Genomic DNA, 24,997 nt, shown 5'->3' with positions numbered 1-24,997 from the left:
CCCAAAATCAGGGATGTGCTCTGGGTGACACAGTGGTGCAGCTAGTAGAGCTGCTTCCACACAATTTCAGCGACTCAAGTTCAAGGATGAACTTGGGTCACTGGAGTTGTGAGGAAGCAGCACCACTACCTACACCACTGTGCCACCCAGAGTCCTCTTCCAGTTTTCTTTCATTTACCCGAGTTCAATAGATTCTGTGCTAATTCGCTCTTCTGCTGGGCTCGTGAAACTATCTTGCAAGACTTTCCATTTGCACTAGTGGTATTGAGCAAGTTATATCTAAATCAGTGGTTACATAGCTACTGCAGCAATGAATTCAGGATTGTAGGAACCATCCATGTGACATCTTAATTATAAAGAATTCGCACCATACAAATGGGGCTTATAGTCAGAACTAATGCTTGCTCTTCACATGATGCTCTTGTTCTGTCACTTTGCTGCCTCCTGGTTATTTATCTTTCCCTTGGTATTATGTAAAACTTTTTTTTTTAATTAAGTAATTTGCAACCAGGCGGCAAGCATGCAACGGTGGTATCAAATGGGCTTTGGCATGTTGAGGCACCAAGTTATGTCAATCATCCTTGGTAAATCTATCTGCCAATTCTTTGAATACAAGTTAGTAATTAACATTTAGCTTGAAATAAAGGTGAATTGGCACTCTTGTCTAGAATGATCTCTTTGGAGTTAATGTATCGATAATTGATTCATGGGTGTCACTGTTTTTAATTGAAAGAAGAAATCTGTTCCCATCTTTGTCTATTGTCACATCAATCAATGAATGTACGTTCATACAGAGCTCTGCTGGAGGCATACTAACCAAATAGTACATACAACTTTGCAAAGTATCTCATGGTACTTCATGAGTGATTGCATTCAAAAATTGCCACTAGATATTGGGGTCCTAACCATGAGTTTGATCAAAGAATAAAGTTTCAAGCAGTTTCTTGGAGAAAAGAGGGGTATCAATTTATTGAAAGGTATCAAGATATGATTATCTGTGGAGTGGTTAAATTTGTGGATAATGAAGAGGTCAGAATTAGAGATGTGCAGAATCTTGGAGGGCTGTGGAACTAGGAGAAGAGATGATCACAGAAATTAAAAACCAGGGTGAGAATTTTAAAGTCGTCTTAATCAAATCGTCAGGCTGATGGGTGAGCAACACTTGGTGTGTTTGGACATGGAAAAGGGGTTTTGGAGCATTGTTTAGTGTGTTCCTGGCTATGTGGTCTGTTCTTATGACACCGGTTCTGTTTTGACTGTAGAAAGTGGAGCCATTCCAAAGAAAAAGGATCCTTTGATGCACACGAGCAATTCTCTCCCTCGTTCGAAGTGCACAGCAAAAACCTCTTCACCAGGACAGGGTGGTCATCACAGGGCCCAGAGCTGCAGTGGAATCTCCAATGTCGCTGGGACATCACGAGCACCTGCTCAGCCTAGTACCTCAACTGCCAAGGTATCAATATTGGCTAGACGTCTTGTCTTTAGCAGATCTTGCACTCTCACTATTGTTGATTCACTAATGAGACATTGAAGGGTAGCAGAAACCAGAATGCTTTCCTGGTTATCCTGCTTGGCCCTCAGAAGCCATGTAACTCCTGACTGTTCCTGACCTAGCACCTCATGGCTAAAATAAACTGTTTTTGTAAACCACAAAGTTGCTAAGAAAGCAGGGTGAATGGTACTTTCTAAAATGTAATTTGGATTAAACAGAATTAAAGAACTGGGCATTGCAAATATAAATTCAAAATGCTGAGCCAAAATTATTTGAATACAGTTCCTTAGATTCTGATGAACAATTGGGATTTGTGGTAAATCTACATTGCATTTCCTCAAGGCCAATAAATATTTATGTGAGCATGTGGTGCCCAGAACTGCTCTTTCTAATCCAGATGTGGTTTATCCAGGGTTTTCAATGGTTCTTGTATTCCCTTCAGTCAGATGTTAAAGGCAGACGTCAGCCTTTTTGATTGTTTTCTGTGTTTGTCCATGATATTTTAACATTCTGTTCATGTGGACCTCTAAATCTTTAGTTTAGAGATACAGAGTGGAGACAGACTGTTCGGCCCACCGAGTCCATGCTGACCAGCAATCACCCATACACTAATACTATTCTACACACTAGGGACAATTTACAGATGCACAAACCTGCACCACTTTGGAATATGGGAGGAAAATGGAGCACCTGGAGAAAACTCACTCGGTCAACCAAACTTCTGAATTCTCTGGGGTGGAACCCTCTCCAAGACAGACGTGAAGCTCACCGTTTGACCTGTTTTTACCAAATGTTAAATGGTCAGCTCGACATAGACTACAAGACCTACACCAAACCCAAACCAATTAGGAGCAGACGAGGGCATTCGATCCAATTTGTGATCCCAGCTACAAAGACAGATGTATACAGCAATTCGTTCTTCCCCCGCACAATTAAAGCATGGAATAATCTCCACCCAACTATAGTTACCCAACCAGATGCAACTAAATTTAAAGTAGCTCTCTTCCCAATAACCCTTTCTGGCTTAAGCCCTCCCATCACCACCTCAAGTTTAAATTCCATTTGGAATATTTTGGAGGACCAAGAAACCAAGAACATGCAAACTCTGTACAGACAACACCCGTGGTCAGAATCGAACCTGCCGCTGTGCCACTTTTAAAGATCTCTTTTGGATCTCTAAACTTAATATCCAGCACTTCGAAGTATGGAACTTAGAAGTTCTATGTCCTGGCTGTCAGATGATTTGGCTTTCATTTTGTAGTTATCTTTCAAGCGGTAGACTACTTTTAAAGTTTTAAAAATGCTAGGTTAATTGAGAAGAAGAATGGAATTAACTAGGTGAGTAGTTCCATTTTATCTGTGTAGAAAGTGGTCAAATTCTCCCAATGGTTTTGTAGAATCTGAGCAGAGAGGAGCCCATTTGACACATCTGTAGTCAAATGTCTCCATTTTATTATTCCACTGCCTCACCAATAACCTACAGGTCCCCATCTCACACCCCCCTCTCTGCTCTTCATACTGACTATCTTACCACAATGCAATCGGTACTGATGCAAGGTTTCAACCCGAAACAATTATTATTCTTTCCCCCCACACTGATGCTGCTCAATTTGTTGGAGCCCCTGCAGTAGATTGTTGCTTTAAATTTCTGCATCTGTCGTCTGCTGTATCGCCATTTGACACATTATAATCGTTACTGGTCGTTAAAGGAAATAGCCATGCAAACCACAATGATTCCCCTGAAGTATGTACCCAAATAGTCAATCTTTGCAAGCATTTCAATTGTATTCTACAGGCGTGAAATATATATACACTGGCATTATTATCGTAAAAATTAATCAAATTAAAGCAACAGATGCTGTTCCCTCACTAATTAAGCTATATATATATGCCAACAAACTGCAAAAGCAATCTTTGAACACACGGTGAAGCTATCACCCCTGGTGAGAATCCTTCCAAAGCATCTGTTACTGGAAATTTCAATCGCCTTGTATTTGTTGTGAATTTCCAGGCACTCTGGCATACAGTACAGTATATTGATGGCTGTGTAGTTACTGGCATGGAATAATTTGTACATGAGATGGAGTGTAATACTTAAAGCAATGTCGTTAATTTTGGGATTTTTTTTGTGTTTAACCTCTTCTGGCTCAATGATTTCTGAGCTGCCTGTTAATTATTCTAGGGACTGGGTAGGATTACATTTGGGAGAATTCTTTCCTTTTTTTTAAAAAGCAGTGAATTTTTGTTACTGTATTTCAGATACATGTTTATACAATGCTACTCGAAATATTCCAAATTCTTTTCATTCATTCTCGTGTGTGCTACCCCTTGAACACATGGGCCCAAAGTACTTAAAATAATTAACGCTTGTCATTTCAGGCACTTTTTCTTCTCTGGTTCCCAGTGAATCTTGTCGGTCTGCTCTTGTTATACTGTCTTTAGTGCAGGATATCGCTGACTCGGGACTAAGGGCAAAGGTTGTGGATCAAAGACTCACTCCAGAAACTTTAGGGCATATATAAAGCTTGATGTGCCCCGTAGAGCATTTGAAGGAATTGCATTGTCAAAGGGGTCACCTTTCAGGTAGTCTGTTGAATTAAAGCTCTTGTCTGCTCCCTCAAGTGGAAGTGAAAGATCCTATAACATTATTGAAAGAAAAACTGGAGTTCTCCCCAGAGTCTGGACCAATATTATCCCTGATTTAGCATTGTCACATTAGTAGAAATAAAGAACTGCAGATGCTGGTTTATACCAACGATAGACGCAGAGTGCTGGAGTAATTCAGTAGGTCAGGCAGCATCTCTAGAGAAAAGGGATAGGTGACGTTTCGAGTCAGGACCATTCTTCAACCTATTCTTTTTCTCCAGAAATGCTGCCTGACCTGCTGAGTTACTCCTGCTCTATGTCTATCTTTTTGTATCACATTATTGTTTGTAAGATTATAGTGTGCAAATTGGTTGCTGCATTTCCTACATCAGAATGTTGACTATATTGTAACTAATTCATTGACTTTAGTAGTGATCTTTTGAGATGTCCCAAGGCTGTTTTTATTAAAAGCAACGCTGTTAGAGAATTGTGAGTCTGTATTAGTTTTAATTAATCAGATGATGGTATGGAATCTGGTTGAATAACATTTGCCATGGTGCCTATTCATATTGGTGCTGCAAGCTCTTGGATCCTGACCTTTTTCATAGAACAACTTTTCCAGAATTTTTCTTGCACATACCCAATAATTAGTACATTCTGGGCTCCTTTGCCATGATCGGAATAGTGGACAAATGGAACATTGAGTACAGGATGAGCTGATAATCACTTTCATTGATTAAGCTTAGTTTGAGCATTAGATGATCTCTCTTGTTTCAATGTTGCCAAAGGATGCAAGAAGTGACATGGAGTCATAGAATCCTACATCATGGAAACAGGTCCAACTGGTCCATGCTAACCAAGATGCCCTATCTAAAATAGTCCCATTTGATTGTATTTCTGGCAGCTCGTTCCCTATATCCACTACCTTCTGAGTAATCCTATCCTGGGTAAAAGACTGCATTCACCCTATCTATTTCCCCTCATAATTTTATACAAGATCGCCCCATATCTCCTGCGCTCCAAAGAATAAAGTCCTAGTTTGCCCAAGCTTTCACTGTAGCTCAGGCCTGTGCATCCTGGCCACACCCTCAAAAATCTTATTAGACTTGAACTAAAAGCGTATTGCACTGGAGCTGTATTTTTTCAGATTGACTTCGTAATTATCAATAGCAGCCCGTTTTCTTGTGGCCCTAGTTGGCACAAGTTAATTATGTGAATGATTCTGAAAAGGGAGTAGCGTGGCTAGACTCGAAGATGTCCAGCCAGGAACGAAACGGGACACACAGTTTTGTGTAGCCAATTTCTCTTTAATAGTTCTCTCGATACAGCTCCCTACTCCTTCAATGGGCATGGGCGTTGTCCGACCTTATATACTCCTAGGGGAGCCCCGTGACCTGCACCTTCAGTCGCCGAGACACTTTATTCCTCCCTCCAGAGCCGAGGGTTCGCACTGCGCGTGGCGCACCACCAGGTGCCGCCACAGTAGGAAAGTTATTTACGATCAGCCCCTGGAAACCAAAACATCGGCCACACTACTATAGACTTACTCGATGCTCTGCTAGAATTTATCCTAATACCTGGATCAGCCTGCCTGTTTTTCTTTAGCTTTTTCCATTCATAATGCACCCTTAATCTTCCAGAGCACATGACAGGAATGTTATAAGAACATCTGACATTCAAGGCGCATAATCAAGGAGGAAGCATAAATGAGGTTTAGGAAAGAAATTTAAATTTAGGGCTTAAATGGTGAGAGTTGCAATGGTAGAGAGAAGGAAATCGAGGATCCACAGTGGCCTTGAATTTAAGGACCTGGGAGATGGCAAGGCTTGTTGTGCTAGAAGAGTTTACAGGCAGAAGAATCAGTGGGGTGGTGGAGGGATTTGTTATTATAGTTTTTGCCTCGTCCAACTTTTTTAAAAATCATATTTCATTATGAAGGATTATTTGATTTTTTTTTTTTAACAGGCCACAAGTTCAAGGCTCAACAGACCAAACAAACCTACCACCCCTGTTGGAACTCCTCAGAAGAAGAAAGACATGAAAAATTTTCGTAATGTTGACAGCAAGCTGGCAAACCTAATCCTGAATGAAGTGGTGGACAGGTAATTGTTTGATATGACGTAGATTTAAATTGGATTGGCCCTAAGGCTTAAAAAGAAAATCTGCACTCTATATTTTTATCAGCGACAAAAAAACGTCCTGGTTTTTCTGAAGCTTATTAATAACCAATGAATGTCTTATGACAATACCACAGCTTTAGAGTCGATTATGCAATTTTCTTTTCATCTCCAGGATTTTTAAACTGAAATTTATATCTCAGACTGGAATATGAATTCCTTCTTGATTATTTCTCTATTGCCGTGTATGCTACTTCACTATGATAATGTTGACGAAGCTGTACTTGAAGTATTGCTTGGTTTTGATCACTTTGCTATAGGAACGATGCTATTAAGATGGAAAAGTGCAGAGAAGATTTACGACGATATTGCCATGACTCGAGTGCCTGAGCTATAAGGAGGGATTAGACCACAACTTTATGCCTTGAAGTGCAGGAGGCTGAGGGGTAATATTTGAAGTGTATACAATCATGATGAGAATAGACAGGGTGAAAGTATAGTCTTTTTCCCAGGGTAGGGGAAATCAAGAACTAGAGGGCATAGCTGTCAGGTCAGAGGGGAAAGATGTAATTGGAACCCAAGCGGCAACATTTTCACACTGAGGATGGTAGGTATATAGAACGGGTGGCCAGAGAAAGTAGTTGAGGCAGGTACTAAACAGCATTTAATAGAAACCTGCACAGGTGCATGTATAGGAAAGGTTGAGGGGTATATGTGCTCAATACAAGCAAATGGGACTAGCTTGGATAGGGCATCATGGTCAGCATGGATGAGCAGCGCTGACTGTCCTGTTTCATAGAAACATAGAAAATAGGTGCAGGAGTAGGCCATTCGGCCCTTCGAGCCTGCACCGCCATTCAATATGATCATGGCTGATCATCCAACTCGGTATCCTGTACCTGCCTTCTCTCCATACCCCCTGATCCCTTTAGCCACAAGGGCCACAGCTAACTCCCTCTTAAATATAGCCAATGAACTGGCCTCAACTACCTTCTGTGGCAGAGAATTCCACAGATTCACCACTCTCTGTGTGAAAAATGTTTTTCTCATCTCGGTCCTAAAAGATTTCCCCCTTATCCTTAAACTGTGACCCCTTGTTCTGGACTTCCCCAACATCGGGAACAATCTTCCTGCATCTAGCCTGTCCAACCCCTTAAGTATTTTGTAAGTTTCTATAAGATCCCCCCTCAATCTTCTAAATTCTAGCGAGTACAAGCCGAATTGCCCTGCTGAATTGCGCCTCTATGGCGTTGGGGGAAACCTTTTTTAATCTTAACTCAACGGAGATGCATTTTTTTCCGTATCGTTTCTCCGTCCACGCTGCGGCCTAACATCGTGGAGCTGGCGGCCTCTTTCTGGAGATCGACTTCGGGAGCTCCAATAGTGGGAGCCTGCGGACTTAACATTATGGAGCTGGCGGTCCATTATCATCCCGACATCGGATGGTTCGACTGCCCCCACCACGGGAGAATAAAGAGGAAGAAGATTAGGCTTTATTGCTTTCTATCACTGTGAGGAATGTGGGGAATCCGCTGTGGTGGATGTTTATGTTAACTTTTATGTAGTTGTGTGTCTTGTTGCTTTTTTTTAGTATGGCTGTATGGTCATTCGAGTTTCACTTAATTGGTACACCTGCAATAAACAGACCTTTGAACCTTATAACCTTTCATTCAAGAGTGATTCCATTTGCTTCTGTTTCCTATCCGAGTGACCAGAAAAATATAATTTGATAGTGAGATGATAGAATTTTGCAAACACCATTGGCGTCCATGTTGCTTGTCATTATTCCTGGGATTTTCTGAAACTACAACTTTTCTGAAACTGAGGAACTTGATATTCAAAATAAATGTTTCTCTGCCATTCATTTGTCCTTTTATCATAGTGTTTCACATTCCTGCCTTTTCCCTCAATCGGCCAAATAACTGTAATCAGGAACAGAAATAATATTTCGAGGTGCTTTGTCTCCGCTTATCCACTCTGCCCAACCCCTACATTGCTGAAAGTCCCAATCATTGGTGATTTTTAATCAGTTGCTTCATGCTTGATCTTTAACTGTACAACATGGCATTAATTCGCTGTGCCCTGGGAACACAGTGGAAGTTTGTTTTAAGAGGAACATTTTTGTTATTAGCAGCACTCATTCATTTGGTTCTACATATAAATTATTCCTTTCACTACAGGATTGAAATGGTCTGAGTTTGTTATTGTGGGAGAGAGGGGAAGCAGATAAGGTCCAGTGCAGTGCTCCGATAATCTTGCATGCACATGACTTTGGTGCCAGACTAGCAGGTTTTCTGAACCTTTGTATATTAGTCCTACCTATCAACTTTTGATTATTAAAAAAAATAAAATAAAAATTAAATCAGTGAACCTGGTAAATTTAGAGGAAAACTATTTTCCTACCTCCAGGTTCCACCACCTGCCCCCCCCCCCCTGCCCACACCTCCTCCTTCAGTCTGAGGAAGGGTTCCAGCCCGAAACGTCACCCATCCTTTTTCCCCAGCGCTGCTGCCTGAATTGATGAGTTACTCCAGCACTTTGTGTCTATCTCTGGCAAATTTTGAGACAGTAACAATATCTTGGTCAGTTTAAAGAGAGTGGAGCAGCCAGGGCTGCAATGACTTGGGATTGCCAGATTGCATATTATCAGAATGTTACTGCAATTAGAGGCGTGGTTGTAGACTTGACTACAGAGAATAGCTGCAAAGTGTCAAGAGGCCTGGGTGGAGCTGCTCAAAAGGACAGCAGTGTTTATTGTTATCTTTGTTTCCCACAGTATGCCATCGGTCCGCTTTGATGACGTTGCTGGACAAGAGCTGGCGAAGCAGGCTTTGCAGGAGATTGTCATTCTTCCCACTATCAGGCCTGAAGTAAGCAAAGCCTGCTCCTTGTAATGTTTATCACTCTGCCACACTTTGATTTCATCTTAACGAGCTCGCTTGAGCAGCCTGCTGGTAGAAAAAGTTGATAGCAAGTATTAGGTCTGGCTCCCTGCCCATTTAGCCTTGAGCTGCCAATCCTACTGTGATTTATGTTTACACCAATAGCCTTGAGGACTCCGAGGCATCAAGAAGAGCATGACTTCATATCATTAGCTTATGCTTGCTTGAACTTGGCACAGACTACTGAGTTATTTCATAAAGGCCAATTGATATAAAGGGGCTTTTGCAGTTAAGCGTTGAATGCAAATCATAGAGGTCGTGCTGAATTTATCACCAATAACGGAAACGATAGGGAGGCTTCTTGTAGGTGGTAGCTTTTTAAATAGCAATGGAGGCATAAGGAAATTTAAACTCATTTCCAAGTAGTGTGAAAGGGAAAAGATTGGGCCCTTCTATTCTTATATTGAAAGCATTCTCAAAAAGACAGTTTCTCTATTTGGCGGGGAGCATCCTCTTTGAACCGCTGCAGTCTTTTTAGTGAAGGTACTCCACATTGCTGTTTGCAAGGATTCCAGGATTTAGACCCAGTGAAACCCTTTCAACTCAAGATGGTGCGCAGTTTGGAGGAGAGCTTTCGGGTGGTGATGTTCCTACTCTTGGTGGGAGTGGTTGTGGGATCGGAGGTACTATCACGGTAATCTGGGCAAACAACCACCTTGCATTTTAGAAATTGTACTCACTGAACTTATGGTGAAGGGAATGGTCAGCTCATGGGCTGCCATTGAAGCACGCTGCTTTTTCTTGGTTTGTGTGGAACTTAAGTTGTTGGGACTGCACCGTCCAGGGACATTCCATCGATGGTGGAAAGTGTAGCAGTGTGCAGGATACAAAGTTCTGGCATGCTCTAGCCATGATATTTATGTGGTAGGTCACGCTGAGTTTCTGGTGATGATGGTGGCGAATTTGGCAATGGTACAGATCCATGCTAGAGTTCATCTTCCACATGTTCAAATTTGTGCTCCCTTTCATTTTCACACCAATCTTCGCATTCCTTTCTCACCATCGGTAAATAAGTTTCTACTGAATTCTCCACTGGATTCCTCAATGGCCATCTTGTGTTTGTCACGTGGAGTGTGGTGAAGTGACTTGGCATAGACTACTGTTTGTTGTTGGACAACTGGTGATTAATAATAAATTTAAGGCAGTACCAGTGACACTTGCAAGTGAAAAGCTTTTTTTTAATAAAAAAGGGAAAATCATTCATTTGACACACCTGCATATATCCTGGAGTAGCTCCATTAACCTTGTGTGGGAGGGAATTATTTCCCCCCCCCACCCCCAAAGCCAATCCATCTTTTAAAAGTTGAGCTTGCGGGATTATTGAGTGCAGTATCGAGGTTTATGCAGTGATTGGCTGTGGCATTTACTTACAACAAATCAGTGACTGCTGTTTCAAAGTAAATTTGCTGGTGGGAGGTTTTGAGAAAATCATGTGTATGCCATATGAAAAACGTTGCTTCAATGCAACTTGACGACATTTTTGTTCTTTTGAGGATATCTGAGATAGGAAATGATTGTATTGAGAGTTCTTTGATTTTTTTTCCCTTCCTTTCTTTCTCCCCCCCCCCCCCCCCCCCCAATCCAGTTGTTCACAGGACTAAGAGCCCCAGCTCGAGGATTACTCTTGTTTGGCCCACCAGGAAACGGGAAAACAATGTTGGTATGTAAATGGTAAATGTACCTGTGCAGGTGTAGAACTTCAACACTATGGTGCCTCTGGATTATCCTTGCTGTACAACCACGGCAATATTGTTTTCCTGATTTGATTTGAATTGCTGAAGTCGTATTGGAAGGTTATAGGTTCAAGACCCATGTCAGACCTGAGCACGTAATCTGAGACGTCGGGTTACTGAAACACCCTCTCGGGTCCGTAAAACCATCTGCCCCCTGCTGGATGTAGAAGGCCACTGTTTTGAACATTTGTAAGAGTATTACCCAGTACCTTTAGTTTAATTTAGATGTAGTGTGGAAACATGACCTTCGACCTACCCAGTCCGTGATGACCTGCAATCGCCCATACGCTAGTTCTATCCTTGGGGCAATTTACAGAAACCAACTAACTAACGTCTTTGAAATGTGGGAGGAAACAGGAGCACCCGGGAAAATAAACGCTCAGAGGGACAATTTTTTTTTTCCCTCAACCCCATTCTCCTGCTTTCTTTCCATAATTTTTGACACCCTTACTAATCAAGAACCTATCAATCTCTGATTAATTTATTAGTGTTGGATTTAGTCTCGCTTGGATTTCTGTCTGTTTGAGCAGGAATCATAATCGTCTGAAGAAGGGTCTCGACCGGAAACGTCACACATTTCTTCTCTCCAGAGATGCTGCCTGTCCCGCTGAGTTACTGCAGCATTTTGTGTCTATAATTGTCTAAAGGTTCCTTTCCTTGTTCTCCTGCATGACCACGTCGGTCCATGCTGCCAATGGGCTGATTTATGCTCAACATTCCTGACAGGATCCAAGCAAGTCTGCTTTCAAATGCAGTTTGAGCTGCAGTTGATGCTGCCTGATTATCCCCACGGTTTGTTTCTGCCCATGGTACTTTATCCCCTCTGAACAATAGCTGTCCAATTCACAGCACAGTGGCTTTTGTTCTTTGTTAGCCTTGCTGTGACTGCAGATTCCATACCCTCGTGACTGGAAGACGTAGGACTGGAACAAGGTGGAGGTTTGTGTCATTGCCAACAGCTGTCTCTCAGCGGTCATACAGAATCGGCAAGTTTGTCTTGTTGGTGTGACTGGTAGTAAGTGGTCAGCTGCAATATATACAGACTGCATGGTGTGAGATCAAAAGATAAAAATGTGCACATTGCTGCCGAAACTCGAGACCCAATTAAGTTATTTTCTGTTTTTAGATTGAGGTTAGAAAGAGTGACTAGAATTAATCCTTTAACAGAGACTGGAACTGACATTTGTTATTCTATGCAACTTCTCTTTTCAGTAACACTTATTAAATGCCGTGTAGTTTACAACGTGAGCACAATTTTAAATAATGGAACAGTAAACAGTTGGGGTTTTGGGCTAGAGTAACTGAAAAATGATGAAAGATAAATATATAAATCTTGCATTTCTATAGAGCTTTTAATAACTTCAGGAAAATGTAACTTACACATTTCAATTCATAGTATAGCAACAAAGAACTGGCCTAATTCTGTTCCTATGTCTTGTGGTAACTGCTACTTCTCTTCCCCATTTAAATCTATTGACATTCAGCTCCACAAAAGACTCGTCTGTAAACCTACTGTCCTTGCCAACTATCATCCCTTCTCCTACACTGTGACATGATGCATTTATGTTGAAAGTATTCAAGTTCATCACACCATCTCTCTTGACCTGTCCAGTGCTTGATTGAGTGTTTTGGTGCCTCTGGCCTCAAATGCTTGTGTCTTAAGCTCTTAACCCCTTCACTTTGCTACCTATCTGCTGCTCTTATAAATCTTTCTGCAGTTTGATGTTCAAATGTAATAAACTCATGAATTATACAGGAATGTTTGTTATATTAAATCCACAGTATAAATGCACAATGTGAGCTTCAAGTTTCACCACCACAAATGCATTAAATATTTATTCAGCAGGTTGGCATGTGTGCACATTCCTTTATTTAATGGCAGGTCTCAGAATGAATCTGATGTATGGAAACTAATTGACAAAATACGTCTAAATAGTTTTTGGTCAATTCCTGGTTTGCTAATTGGTTGCTCCATGCAGTTGTTGCAAGCCCTGTGCAAATAAATCAATTAAATGCGTTTGATAAATGGGATCTCTGATTAACTAGATGTTTAAGGGATGTTTCTTCAAATCTAAATAAACCTGGTTGTGTGATAGGCATTTGCTGTTTCACATCAGCTCTCTTGTTTCCATTAGGCTAAAGCTGTGGCTTCCGAATCCAATGCAACCTTCTTCAATATCAGTGCTGCAAGTCTTACTTCTAAATATGTGAGTAAACATGTGAATCATAGTAAGTTTTTTTTTGTTGTAAATGAATCACTTTGATGAAGTTTAATTAAAACATACAGGGGAATAGGAGGATAGGCACTGGATATGATATAATACAATACAATTCAATTTATTGTCATTTGGACCCCTTGAGGTCCAAACGAAATGTCGTTTCTGCAGCCATACATTACAAACAAATAGACCCAAGACACAACATAATTTACATAAACATCCATCACATTGCTGTGATGGAAGGCCAAAAAAACTTATCTCTCCACTGCACTCTCCCCCCCGATGTCAGAGTCAAAGTCAAAGCCCCCGGCGGGCGATGGCGAATTGTCCCGCAGCCATTAAAGCCACGCCGGGTGATGCAAGGCCGCACACCGGGTCTTGATGTTAGAGCCCCCGGCGCGCGCTCGCAGTCCTGCGGCCATTCCAAGCCGCGCGGGGCGGTGCTGTAAGGCCCCGCTCAGGTGCTCTTCAACCCCGCAACTCGGGCGGGAGAAGTCGCCGTTGCGGAAGCCCTGAAAAGCGGTCTCCCTCCAGGGACCCGCGGGCTCCCGGTGCCGCCCGCCAAACCCACAGTTGCAGCCACCGAATCTCCGGGGGTCGGGTCGCAGCAGCGTCCACCACAGCTCCACCCGCTCTGGACTCGGCCAGCTCCGCGACGGTGAGGTGAGTAGTCGGCACCACAGCCCCCGGTCTTCCTGTTGGAGGCCGCTCCTCGTTGCAGCCCCAACGACAACGGAGACCCGACAAAGAAAAGGTCGGGTCTCCCGTGCAGGGAGAGATTTAAAAGTTACCCCCACCCCCACCCCCCCCCCCCCCCCCCACACACATAACCCAACAAAAATAACAAAAACTACATAAAAACATAAGACATAAAATAATAAAAACGCAGACGGACTGCAGAGGCCGCTGCTGACGATAGTCGCGCCGCCCACCGAAATAAAAAATAAAATGGGAATGGGATAATGTACCATTTATACTCCATGATTGCCCCTTATGTCATTTCTATTTCTTCATGCAGAGTAATACAAAAAGTTTCATAGAGTAAAACAAAATGGAGTAGCATAGATAAGCGAACACCTCCAAAACATTTAATTGAACATTTTAACTACAGTTAATGAAATGGTTTTTAATATTGGAGATGTTTTGTAAATTACAGATATGTCAATAAAAGGGTTGAATTACTAGCCCATATTCTAATCAAATCTTTGTTTTTGCTTCAGGTTGGAGAGGGTGAAAAGTTGGTGAGAGCTCTCTTTTCAGTAGCTAGAGAGCTTCAGCCATCTGTCATTTTTATTGGTGAGTACAGTACTAAATTTCCTGGTCGTTACAGGATCTGGAAGCTTTTATTTTTAAGTGTTGGTATTCACCAAGTTCTGCCTAAACAATTAATTATCTAACTTGCAAACATGTCATTCCTTCTTGCAGATGAAGTAGACAGTCTCCTTTCTGAGAGGAGAGAAGGAGAAAACGATGCAAGCAGGCGCATAAAAACAGAATTTTTAATAGAATTTGATGGGGTGAGTGTGGATTGTCACAGCATTGTGGATGGGGGGGGGGGGGGGATATGACTGGCTCAATGCATACTGTGGTGCTGATTTCATCATATGATCCTACACGTTGGAGCAGAGGAGGTTCTGCATGATGTGGTTTATTAAAGAAGTGATGATACTCTTCCAAAATTCAGTGCTCAATATGAATGGAACATAGTATACATTGGATGCAACTCTAATTGGTCCTCCCATTCCCTCCTGACCAAGAACTTGCTGTTAAACAATAGCTTTGTACCTAGTGGTTAACTGACAGTGTGAACTGTGAGGAGGATGCAGGGTGACTTGGACATGCTGGGTGAGTGGGCAGATGCATGGCAGATGCAGTTTAATGTGGATAAATGTGAGGTCATCCACTTTGGTAGCAAAAACAAGAAGGCAGATCATCGTCTAAATGGTGTCAAGTTGGGAAAAGGGGAAGTACAACGGGATCTGGGGGTTCTTGTTCATCAGTCAATGAAAGTAAGCATGCAGGTACAGCAGGCAGTGAAGAAAGCGAATGGCATGTTGGCCTTCATAACAAGAGGTGTTGAGTATAGGAGCAAAGAGGTCCTTCTGCAGTTGTACAGGGCCCTAGTGCGACCAGACCTGGAGTATTCCGTGCAGTTTTGGTCTCCAAATTTGAGGAAGGACATTCTTGCTATTGAGGTAGTGCAGCGCAAGTTCACACGGTTAATTCCCGGGATGGCGGGACTGTCATATGCTGAGAGAATGTAGCGGCTGGACTTGTACACTCTGGAATTTAGAAGGATGAGATCTTATTGAAACATATAAGATTATTAAGGATTTGGACATGCTAGAGGCAGGAAACATGTTCCCAATGTTGGGGGAGTCCAGAACCAGGGGCCACAGTTTAAGAATAAGGGGTAAGGCATTTAAAACAGAGATGAGGAAACACTTTTTCACACAGAGAGTTATGTCTGTGGAATTCTCTGCATCAGAGGGTTGTGGAGACCGGTTCTCTGGATACTTTCAAGAGAGCTAGATAGGTCTCTTAAAGATAGCGGAGTCAGGGGATATGGGGAGCAGGCAGGAACGGGGTACTGATTGTGGATGATCAGCCATGATCACAATGAATGGCTAGCTAGAAGGGTTGAATGGCCATCTCCTCCACCTATTGTCTATTGAGATATAATGTTCTTATTGCAGTCATAGTAAACTTTTCTCCCCATTACCCCCAACCTTGTGCTTCCAGCTCACCTTGCTTTTGTTTTGATTGGAAGAAAATTACAATTTTAAGCTTAAAATTTTTTTTTTAAAGCCCATAATATGCTCGTGTAAGGCAACAAGGTCAGGAGCCTTCTTTAGACTACTTCAATTTTAAGCTCTGACCATCTCCCCACCCTTTGCTCTGCTTTTCAAATTGGCTTATTTAACTCCCAATCACGATTGTGCCTTCCACGGCCAACAATGAACTATTGTATATTTTCCTTGATCCTTATCCCTTTGATGTCTTGTTCTCACACCTTACGCTTCCTTATGTCCATCTCCCTGTTCCCTGACTCTGTCTGAAGAAGGGTCTAGACCCGAAACGTCACCCATTCCTTCAATCCAGAGATGCTGCCTGTTCCGCTGAGTTACTCCAGCGTTTTGTGTCTATCTTCGTCGTCCCAACCAAGATTGTTGCTTAAATTGGAAATCTTCTTTCTCGCTCCTCTGGCATCTCCATCCTGTTCTGCTGACTAGCTCCGTGATGAAGAAACCATTCTAACATGTTATCCATCCTCTGCAAAAGGCAAAAAGATGAACTTTGTGGTGAAGGAAACCTTCTCAGGCTTTCCCATTTAGTTTAGATTAATAGTTCTGATCCACATTTCCATGAAGCTTGTATTGGGTGGTAAGAATTGCTTGGGAGCAATTTCTCCTCCCTCTCCCATTCCTCTGAATCTCCCACTAGATGTCACAAGACCCTTGGCAGGGCCTATCCATGGCAAGCCATCAGCATCAATTTATTCCCTATCTCTCTGGTACAATCTGCACTGCTGACAGCTCATTTCATTGAGCAGTTAAAAATAATCTCTATTCAGATCTCACAATGGACAGAAACTGCAATCTGTCATTGTTTGCTGCTGAACGTCAGATGCAACATGGTGGAATGACCTAAAAGACTATAGTTTCCAATACCACAAGATTGCCATCAATGTCAACTTGCCATTAAAGATCGACGTTGACAATTGTTTCAGGTGCAGTCCAGTGGGGATGACAGGGTCCTAGTAATGGGAGCAACAAATAGGCCGCAGGAGTTGGATGATGCTGTTCTCAGGTGAGTAGCCTGCTTCTGTGGGTATACCTTGTCAAACAATTTGCCACACTCTGTTTTACACGTACAGATTGCCAATTTTGAAGGAAATCTTGTGCAGCAGATGACATTCTCTATTGAAATTTAGATTTGGAAAGAGTGATAATTGGAAACTTATAGATTGAAATTTAGAGTGAGAAAAATCATTTGGCAAACAGCCCAGTATCAGGAAGTGTTTGAGTATCTCTTTGTCTATTATTGTGGCAGACTTTTTTCTCTTCATTCCTCGCTCCCCTCCCCAGTAAATAAATTTGAGATAATTAGCAAAAAGAAGAAATATTGCCAAAACAGATTACGATTTTGAATATACTGTCTAAACGATTACATTGAATAGTAACTTTCAAGGAAGATGAATAAAACTTGGATAAGGGAAGCATTTGCAGGGCTACTGGAAGAGAACAGTGGGATAGGACTCTTAGATTGCAGCTCCTTGGCACAGTGGGCCAAAAGGCTGCCTTTTATGATGTATGTTACTATAATTCTAATGGTGTGAGTATTTTAATATACATAAGGAGTAAGTTTAACATTTTGAAAGCTGATGTGTCAATCTGTGTTTAGTAAAAGGCATAATTATGATAATTTTCCTGAAGGTTAATTGACTTGTGATTGATCCCTTCTCTTCTTCTCTCCAGGCGTTTTACAAAGAGGGTGTTTGTCTCACTGCCAAATATGCAAGTATGTGAAAAACATTTCAGTTTTCAATCTTTCTACAAATTATTTAATTGTCAGAGTACACCTACCTTATGGATATATTGCTAGATCTCCAGGCTCTCAGGACTGGGGACTTTCAAGTTTGTCTCAAATCTATTTATGTATTTTTTTTTTTTAATTCTTTATTAGATGTAAGTACAATACAATATATTTTTACAGGTTCCCAAAATTATGTTAACATATTACATTCTCTGTACAGCTTCCATTTTTTTTTATTTTTTTAAAGAGAAAAGAAAGAGGAGAAAAAGAAAAAGAAGTGGTAAAGAAGGAAAGATAGACTAGTGTGCATGAGTAAGAAGCAGAACAAAGAAATAGTGAGGAAAATAAATAAGTGAAGTAGGAAAAAAAAAGCAGGAGAAATTTTGTCCAATCGCCACAGTGAGATGATTTTTTTATATTCTAAATCATCTTTCACCCATACCCAAAATTTTCAAGTCTCAAGTTTATGACATGATATTGTGACATTATGATATTATGACATAATATCTGGGAACAATTGGAAATTTAGGTTAGCTTTATTGATTCTTTAAGTCTGGACACTTCCTATGTTAACACTTGTATTTGTCAATTGCTTGATTATTTCCTTTGCCTATTCACCTTCCTATATACACTCTCTTGTTTTGTATTTGTTATTTCTAGTTGTTATGACTGTTGATCATAGATTCTCATCACTCTAATGGCCTAATTGTCTCCTTCGGGTGACACAGCAGCCTGGTGTCTCCCACAAATCACCATGATGACCCTTGTCCTTATGGTCATTTGTGACGAGGAAAGGCATGAAGAAAGTGTAGCGAACAAGTCTGAGGAGGAAGTAAAACCTACCCAAGATTGGTTGCATGTTCAGGGGGGTATTAATGATCACTGAATGCAGAAATCCATTTTCCATCTCTGCCAATCCATTCTGTTTAATATCCTGCCAAAGTTAACAGTAGTGATCTCGAACGTGAGGTGTTACTTTCTTGAAGAATGTTGTTGTGCAAAAATTCATATTCTTTCCCCTGTCGCCACCTTCCCCAGACGCGGTTGTTGCTGCTTACAAATCTTTTGGCCAAACATAAAAATCCACTGAATCAAAAGGATCTTGAGCAGCTGGCCAAGTAAGTTTATCACAAACATCTCAAACTCTTGAGATTGTTCATTCTGATGAGCACTTTTCTTTTCAGGATATTTGTGTTCTTCTTTTGCAGATTATATCTGTTTTTGAGATTGACCCACAGCAGACTCTATTTTACAGTTTGTGCTTCTTAATCTAATTATCTCCAGTAAAGGAATGATGTGATATTCAGAAACTGGCAACACCACATTGCACGCATCTCAGTCAGACTGAAATCCCAGAATTTGGGAAGTACTGACCCCATGAGTTTTCAGGTTCTGTTCAAGATTAGGGGCAGCATGGTAGTGCAATAATAGAGACCCAGGCTCAATCCTGACTATGGGTACTGTCTGTATAGAGCTTGTACGTTTTCCCTGTGACCGTGTGGATTTTCCACGCGAGCTCCGATTTCCTCCCACATTCCAACGATGTACAGGTTTGTAGGTTAATTGGCTTTGGTAAAGATTATAAATTGTCCCTAGTGTAGTAAGATAGTTCTAGTGTGCGGAAATTGCTGGTTAGCATGGATTCTGGGCAGAAGGGCCTGTTTCCGCGCTGTATCTCTAAACTAAACAAAACGCAACAGTACAGTACAGCACAGAAACAAGGTAGAAGTTATTTTTACTGCAATCTAAACATAAGAGGCAGATATTCAGGACTAGTTAGGAAATGCTTCTGCATGTTAAGGATGATGGTTTCAATTATGGTTAACCCTCTATCAATTGATTTTAAAACTGAGGTTAATGGACTTTTGTTAACCAAAGGCATGAAATGGGTTTGGGCCAAAGACAAGTTTATGGAAGGTATCAGTCGTAATCTTGTTGAATTCAACTCTTTGGTTAAATATCTTTGTTGTGTTGCTACGTTCCAAGTCTTTGCCCAAATGTTAATGCATTCCTCTAAATGTGAACTTCAGTACGGTGCTTTAGAAAGTCTTTACATACATAGTACAATTGAAAAATATACACAACTTTAAAGCAAATAGTTTTATATTGCCAGACCAACTTAATGCTGGTGGTTTATGCTACCAACATGTTACTGTGTAATTTCCTCAAATACTTATTAAACAACTATGATAGTAACATTCCTGCTGCATACTATCTCTTGAAAAGGATCTTGCATTTGTTCAATAAGTATTCTATCACCTTGTGTGCTGGGCTTTTAAGGTGAAACTTGGTGTTTTGCAGGCAGGCTGAAGGATATTCAGGTAGTGACCTGACTGCACTGGCGAAGGATGCAGCTTTGGGTCCAATTCGAGGTAGGGGATCTCATTAGAACCAAAGCAGGCCATTCAGCCCATCACACCCGTGCCAACTCATTGAATTTATCTTCTGACTGTGGACATAGTTGACTCAACCTGTATTTATTCATGTCCTTGGGTGCCTTGAGAATGTACTAATAGTAATTTGATGCACCAGAGTTTTTAGTTAATTGCATTGGTCATAGTCATTTATTGTAGAAACTGGCCATTCTGCCTACCAAGTCCATACTGACCATCATTAATCCCATTTTTCAGAACTTGTTCTGTTTCCTTCTATGCCCAGGCTATTTAAGTGCTAATCCAGATACTTGTTAAATGCTGTCATTGACTGCCACCACCACTCTCTGGCAATGCACTCAGGATACTTGACACTCTGGGTGGAGAAAAGGTCCTTCACAAATCCACTCTAAATCTCCCACTGCTTATCCAAAATCTATGTGTTCAAATTTCATTCACCGAGAAGGGTAGATTGCAGGAACTTTTCTCTATCTATACTTTTCATAATTTTCTCCATCTCAATGAAGCCTCTCTTGACTTTTGCTCCTCACAACTGAGCTGCCCTGTCCCAGGCAACATGGTGCTGAATCTCCTCCACATCTGCTCCAGACCATCGCATCCTTCCTATAGTGCAGTGATTGGAACTGCATGTAGATCTCCAGTTGATGTCTGGCTAATGTTTTATATAGTTGGAGCACAACCTCCCTGCTCTTACATTTAGTGCTCCAACTATCCCATATGCCTGAGCCACATTACCTACCTGTGATGCCACTTTATTGTTCTTTGCGCTTGCACACTAAGGTCCCTTTGTTCCTCATTATTCCCTAGACTTTTATCTCCATGGTACATGTCCTAACCTCATTAGTACTCCCAAAATGCATCTTGTCCTATTTATCAGGATTAAACATCGCTTGCTGTTTCTCAGCCCATTTCAACAACACATCGAGATCACTCTGTAGCCTGACTAACCTCCATGCTATCATTAAAGCCACATGTTTTGTGTCACCTGCAAGCTTGCAGATCAAGACCTCTTTATCCATGTTCAAATTGATCGCATATTACAAATAGCAAGTACGCATACTGATCCCCAGGAATCGTCAAGGGATATGGGAAGAAGGCAGGAACGGGGTACTGATTGTGGATCAGCCATGATCACAGTGAATGGCGGTGCTGGCTCGAAGAGCCGGTGGTCTACTCCTGCACCTATCCATATTATTGGTGGGAGATTGGAGTTGCCCTTTGTCTTTGGCCAAGTAAGGACAATAGACCTCCTTCCAAAAGAGCCAGTTGACCTTTTGAGTAGCCACTTCCAACCACCGGAAGATGCATGAGTACAGGCAGTTACGCTGCAACGAGTGTTTCTGTGAAACAAATTATATATAAAGCAATTGGTGAATTAGGGAAAATATTCAAAATATACGGGGAGAATTGGTTATAATGTGATTTTGGTCAAGGTCGAGAATTACTTAAATTACTTTGGGAATTGACAAGTTTTTTAAAAAAAAGCTATCTTGGTGGGGAAAAAGTCTCGGTTTCTATGTAAGCTCCCTGCAGTACACTATTGTCTCTTATTAACGCAGTCTGTCAGTTGCACCTTGGCTGGCCATTGAAATTGATAAGCAATTGCTTATATTGGCCTTTGTTCAGTTATACTCGATTAAGTAATGTAAGATACCACATATCTTTTTTGGAATAAAAAACTTAAAAGTATTACCAAGACCGTAAGTTTGAAAATACTATAGTAGAAAAAAACATTGTTAATGCAAATCTAAAATTCTGTAGCCAATTTCACCCATTTCTCCTCCATTGAGACAAGTATCTGTATTACACAATTTTCTACAATGTGAGGTTCCTTATTAATGCAACTATCCTGATATTACAGAACTCCCTGCATGCATGTTTGCTGTTTCTGGAGTGTTTTGCCTGCTCTGGTTTGATGTTTTGGGTAATCAAAATTTCTTTTTCTGCAGAACTCAAGCCGGAAGAAGTGAGGAGTTTGGCTGCCAGTGAGGTGTGGTTCATTTCTCCTGCATTCAAAACATTTCCACGTGTGGAATAAAGTCCAATTAGCCCTGTTGTGTTGTATAACCACACTGTATCTAATTGCATCTGCAGTTCACAGAAACATGTTTTTAATCTTGATTGATGATGAGTGTGTTATCTATCGCATGGTACTGAACCAGCCGTGACTTTATGCCTTGTATTCTGCATGTCTAGGTAAGGAAGATCCGCCTGTCTGACTTTGAGGATTCTCTAAGGAAGATCAAGCGCAGTGTGGGCCCTCAAACACTCGAGGGGTACAGGAGCTGGAACGAGGACTACGGAGACACTGCTGTACATTTGTGATGGATCAAACCAGTATCGGCTCTGATCGCTGCTTTAATGGACATTCCTTGATCAAGGAGCGCGATGCGGGTCGTTAGCAGTAAAAACGTGGGCGTCCAAAGTTGTTTCGTTACTGGTTCTAACTGGAATCAGGAACACAAAAGCTGATGGGAAAGGTTTACACAAAGGACTCATTTCCATTATGTGCTGTATCCTTTTAAACTAAGTTTCTGGAGTCGTTGACGACCAGGTGTGTGGTCAAAGATCCGGAAGCCCAATGAAGATTAAGTTGGGGGGGTCTAGAAATAGTCAAGAATATCATCTGTATATTTTGTTTCTGATGTAAAGTTGGTCCCTGTTCAGAGTATAGTTAGTAGAAGCACAAAAATAGGAAGATTCGTGCCTTAGGTTTGCAGTACACTTATGACCTATCACCTTTGGTTCCTTTTGCTCCTGTAACTAATGAGGACTTTTAAAAGAAAAAATATCCGCTAGTGTTATTCTTTTCTTCAAATCATTGAATATGTTCAATAGTGCCAAATAAGTTGCTGCCTGCACGCTATCTTTTGTAAAAGAAATATTTTCAGTTATCATCAGCTTTTAAGAGATTCTTCCTTATTTTGAGCAATTCCACCACTTAATAGCTTTGCTTTGGTGTTTGGATGTTCCAGTGTGTTATTTTTGGGGTAGACTTGGTGCAAAAGGCTTGCACACGATGGAGGAATAACAAAGTGCTGTTTGTAGAGTTCTGGTTCAGTGTGAGACTTCTTCACCCCCTCCCAGGCCTTTTCTTCATTTAGCTGAATTCTGTGGAAAACCTTGTTGCAGGGGGGAGTTACCTGAAATATTGTAATACTGAGGTAGGTCTATGACTATGCTATAAGCAACATTTCTTCTGAGCTGCTGCACTAGTAATAGGGGAATCATTATCTAGGATTTGTACATGGAGTGATTTTTTCCCCCCGTGTATCATTGTTAACATTGCAGCTCGTGGGATGAAGTGAGAGCAGTAGGAGGCAGGATATCGGGGAGTGTATTTTCTTTTAAAGATAAAAAATAAGTTTCAGGACAATAGCAGAATGCTTTTATCTACACCTCTCTCTTGAAGTCCCTGAATGAGATTGTCCAGTGTGTTGATCTTAAAAGGCAACAGTATTATCATTGTTCTTTGTCAACCACATTTATTTGTGCTGTTCTGTTTGCCTTTGATGGTTGTATAGCTACACTTTATTATCGTGTTCTCCATCGTACCACAATCCTCACGTTCTGTCTTAATGTTGACAGGATGTTGCATATTCACGTTACATTTGTTAAAGGCACAAAATAATTTTCTAGAACAGTGAGTGTAGTTTAAAACATGCTTGATTCTTTGTGAAGTGATTTAGCATGCCCTGAGGCCATGAAATGTCCATTAGATGCATATTAAAAAAAAAAAAACTTTTAAAGCAATGGATGGATGACCCTGGAATTTAAATGTTCCGTGAGTTAACGTGGACTTTATTAATTCCATTGGCTTTCCACTTGAATTCTAGTTGCAGGGATCCCGGTGTGTGTCTGTACGTTGGATGAGGTGGGGACTCGGGCAGCTAGGTATATCCGTTAAGAGGTAACCTGATCAATGTGAACTGAGAAGGTGTTTCTGCTTTTGGAGGGTTTTATGCAGCTTTTTGTACCAACTCTACCTCATTAAACAGCTGTGCTGTGTAGTTTTCCTACATCATGCTGTGCTGGTGCACCTAATCACTTCCAGCTTTATAGCATGGTGCAGTTACCTTTTTTACTTTGAGATGCATCCGACCAAGCGATATTGGCAGAGCTTTCATGTAATATTTTGTAACCATTGGAAGGTCTTGTACTGCAGACTATCTGAATGCGAGACCTGTGTTGAAAGGCAATGACCATGATAGTGGGCATGAATGAAGTGTCCTAGAATTCAGAAAATGCTGAAATAGTAAATGGGCTGAAAGTAAACACCCAGTACCTTTGCTAATCAGTTTTAATCTGTGCTTTGAAGTTCTCTTCCAAACTTTCTCGCTGTAATCTGTGATTTTACACTGCCAAGACCTTTGTCGAATTAACTTAACTAATGCAAACTCCACAAACTTTGATAACTTTTTAACAGTCCTTTAACAGGTTTTAACATCATTGCATTGAACTTGACATGATTAGGAAGTTTAAATATGAGCATGGTGTTCAAGATTAGCCAGTGACTTAGTTTTATTTTAACATTTATAATTCCAATACTCTGATCCTGCTGAAACTGATATAAAGGTGAAGTGTCCCAATTAGTATATATTGTATTTTTGGAACTTATTTTGTTTTGTATAGATATGCATGGATGATTTATTTTGGTCTGTTGTTTTTCATGTCTAATATATTGATAAATAAATTTTAAATTGAAGCTCTGGGATTTGTGAAGCCTGTGTTTGTTTTGCTGAGCCAGGGGGCAGGAGGACGTGTATGTAATGCAATGCAAGCACTTTGCCATTGGCCTGACTATCAGAGCAAGTAACATTGCAGTTTTGGGAGTTGGCAGAAGAAATAACACAGTATTGCCTTTGACTGCGCCTTTAGCATTTTTAAATACTTTATGGTTCGCACTGAAACTATATCAAAGTAAATTTGACTGAGCTACATGGATATTAGGACATGGTTTCAAGATGACTGTTTTTTCA

General features: G+C 41.1%; 1 protein-coding gene across 3 annotated transcripts in view; it reads left to right on the top strand.

Moving 5' to 3' along the window:
* Window positions 1–24,727, top strand: part of spast (spastin) — a 51,909-nt gene extending 27,182 nt beyond the window's left edge. For all 3 annotated transcript variants that reach the window (XM_033021811.1, XM_033021812.1, XM_033021810.1), the window contains 13 exons: window positions 1,263–1,453; window positions 6,044–6,180; window positions 8,972–9,065; window positions 10,723–10,797; window positions 13,006–13,077; window positions 14,310–14,385; window positions 14,515–14,606; window positions 16,820–16,899; window positions 17,568–17,610; window positions 18,664–18,743; window positions 19,927–19,997; window positions 21,968–22,008; window positions 22,215–24,727. In XM_033021811.1, the coding sequence (XP_032877702.1) occupies window positions 1,263–1,453; window positions 6,044–6,180; window positions 8,972–9,065; window positions 10,723–10,797; window positions 13,006–13,077; window positions 14,310–14,385; window positions 14,515–14,606; window positions 16,820–16,899; window positions 17,568–17,610; window positions 18,664–18,743; window positions 19,927–19,997; window positions 21,968–22,008; window positions 22,215–22,343 (1,181 nt within the window). In that variant the 3' untranslated portion in view covers window positions 22,344–24,727. The remainder of the gene's footprint in view (window positions 1–1,262; window positions 1,454–6,043; window positions 6,181–8,971; window positions 9,066–10,722; window positions 10,798–13,005; window positions 13,078–14,309; window positions 14,386–14,514; window positions 14,607–16,819; window positions 16,900–17,567; window positions 17,611–18,663; window positions 18,744–19,926; window positions 19,998–21,967; window positions 22,009–22,214) is intronic.
* The last annotated feature ends 270 nt before the right edge of the window (window positions 24,728–24,997 follow it).

The sequence above is a fragment of the Amblyraja radiata genome, chromosome 5 (genome assembly GCF_010909765.2).
Source record: "Amblyraja radiata isolate CabotCenter1 chromosome 5, sAmbRad1.1.pri, whole genome shotgun sequence".
Classification (NCBI taxonomy): domain Eukaryota; kingdom Metazoa; phylum Chordata; class Chondrichthyes; order Rajiformes; family Rajidae; genus Amblyraja; species Amblyraja radiata.
This window is presented reverse-complemented; position numbering and strand designations above follow the sequence as displayed.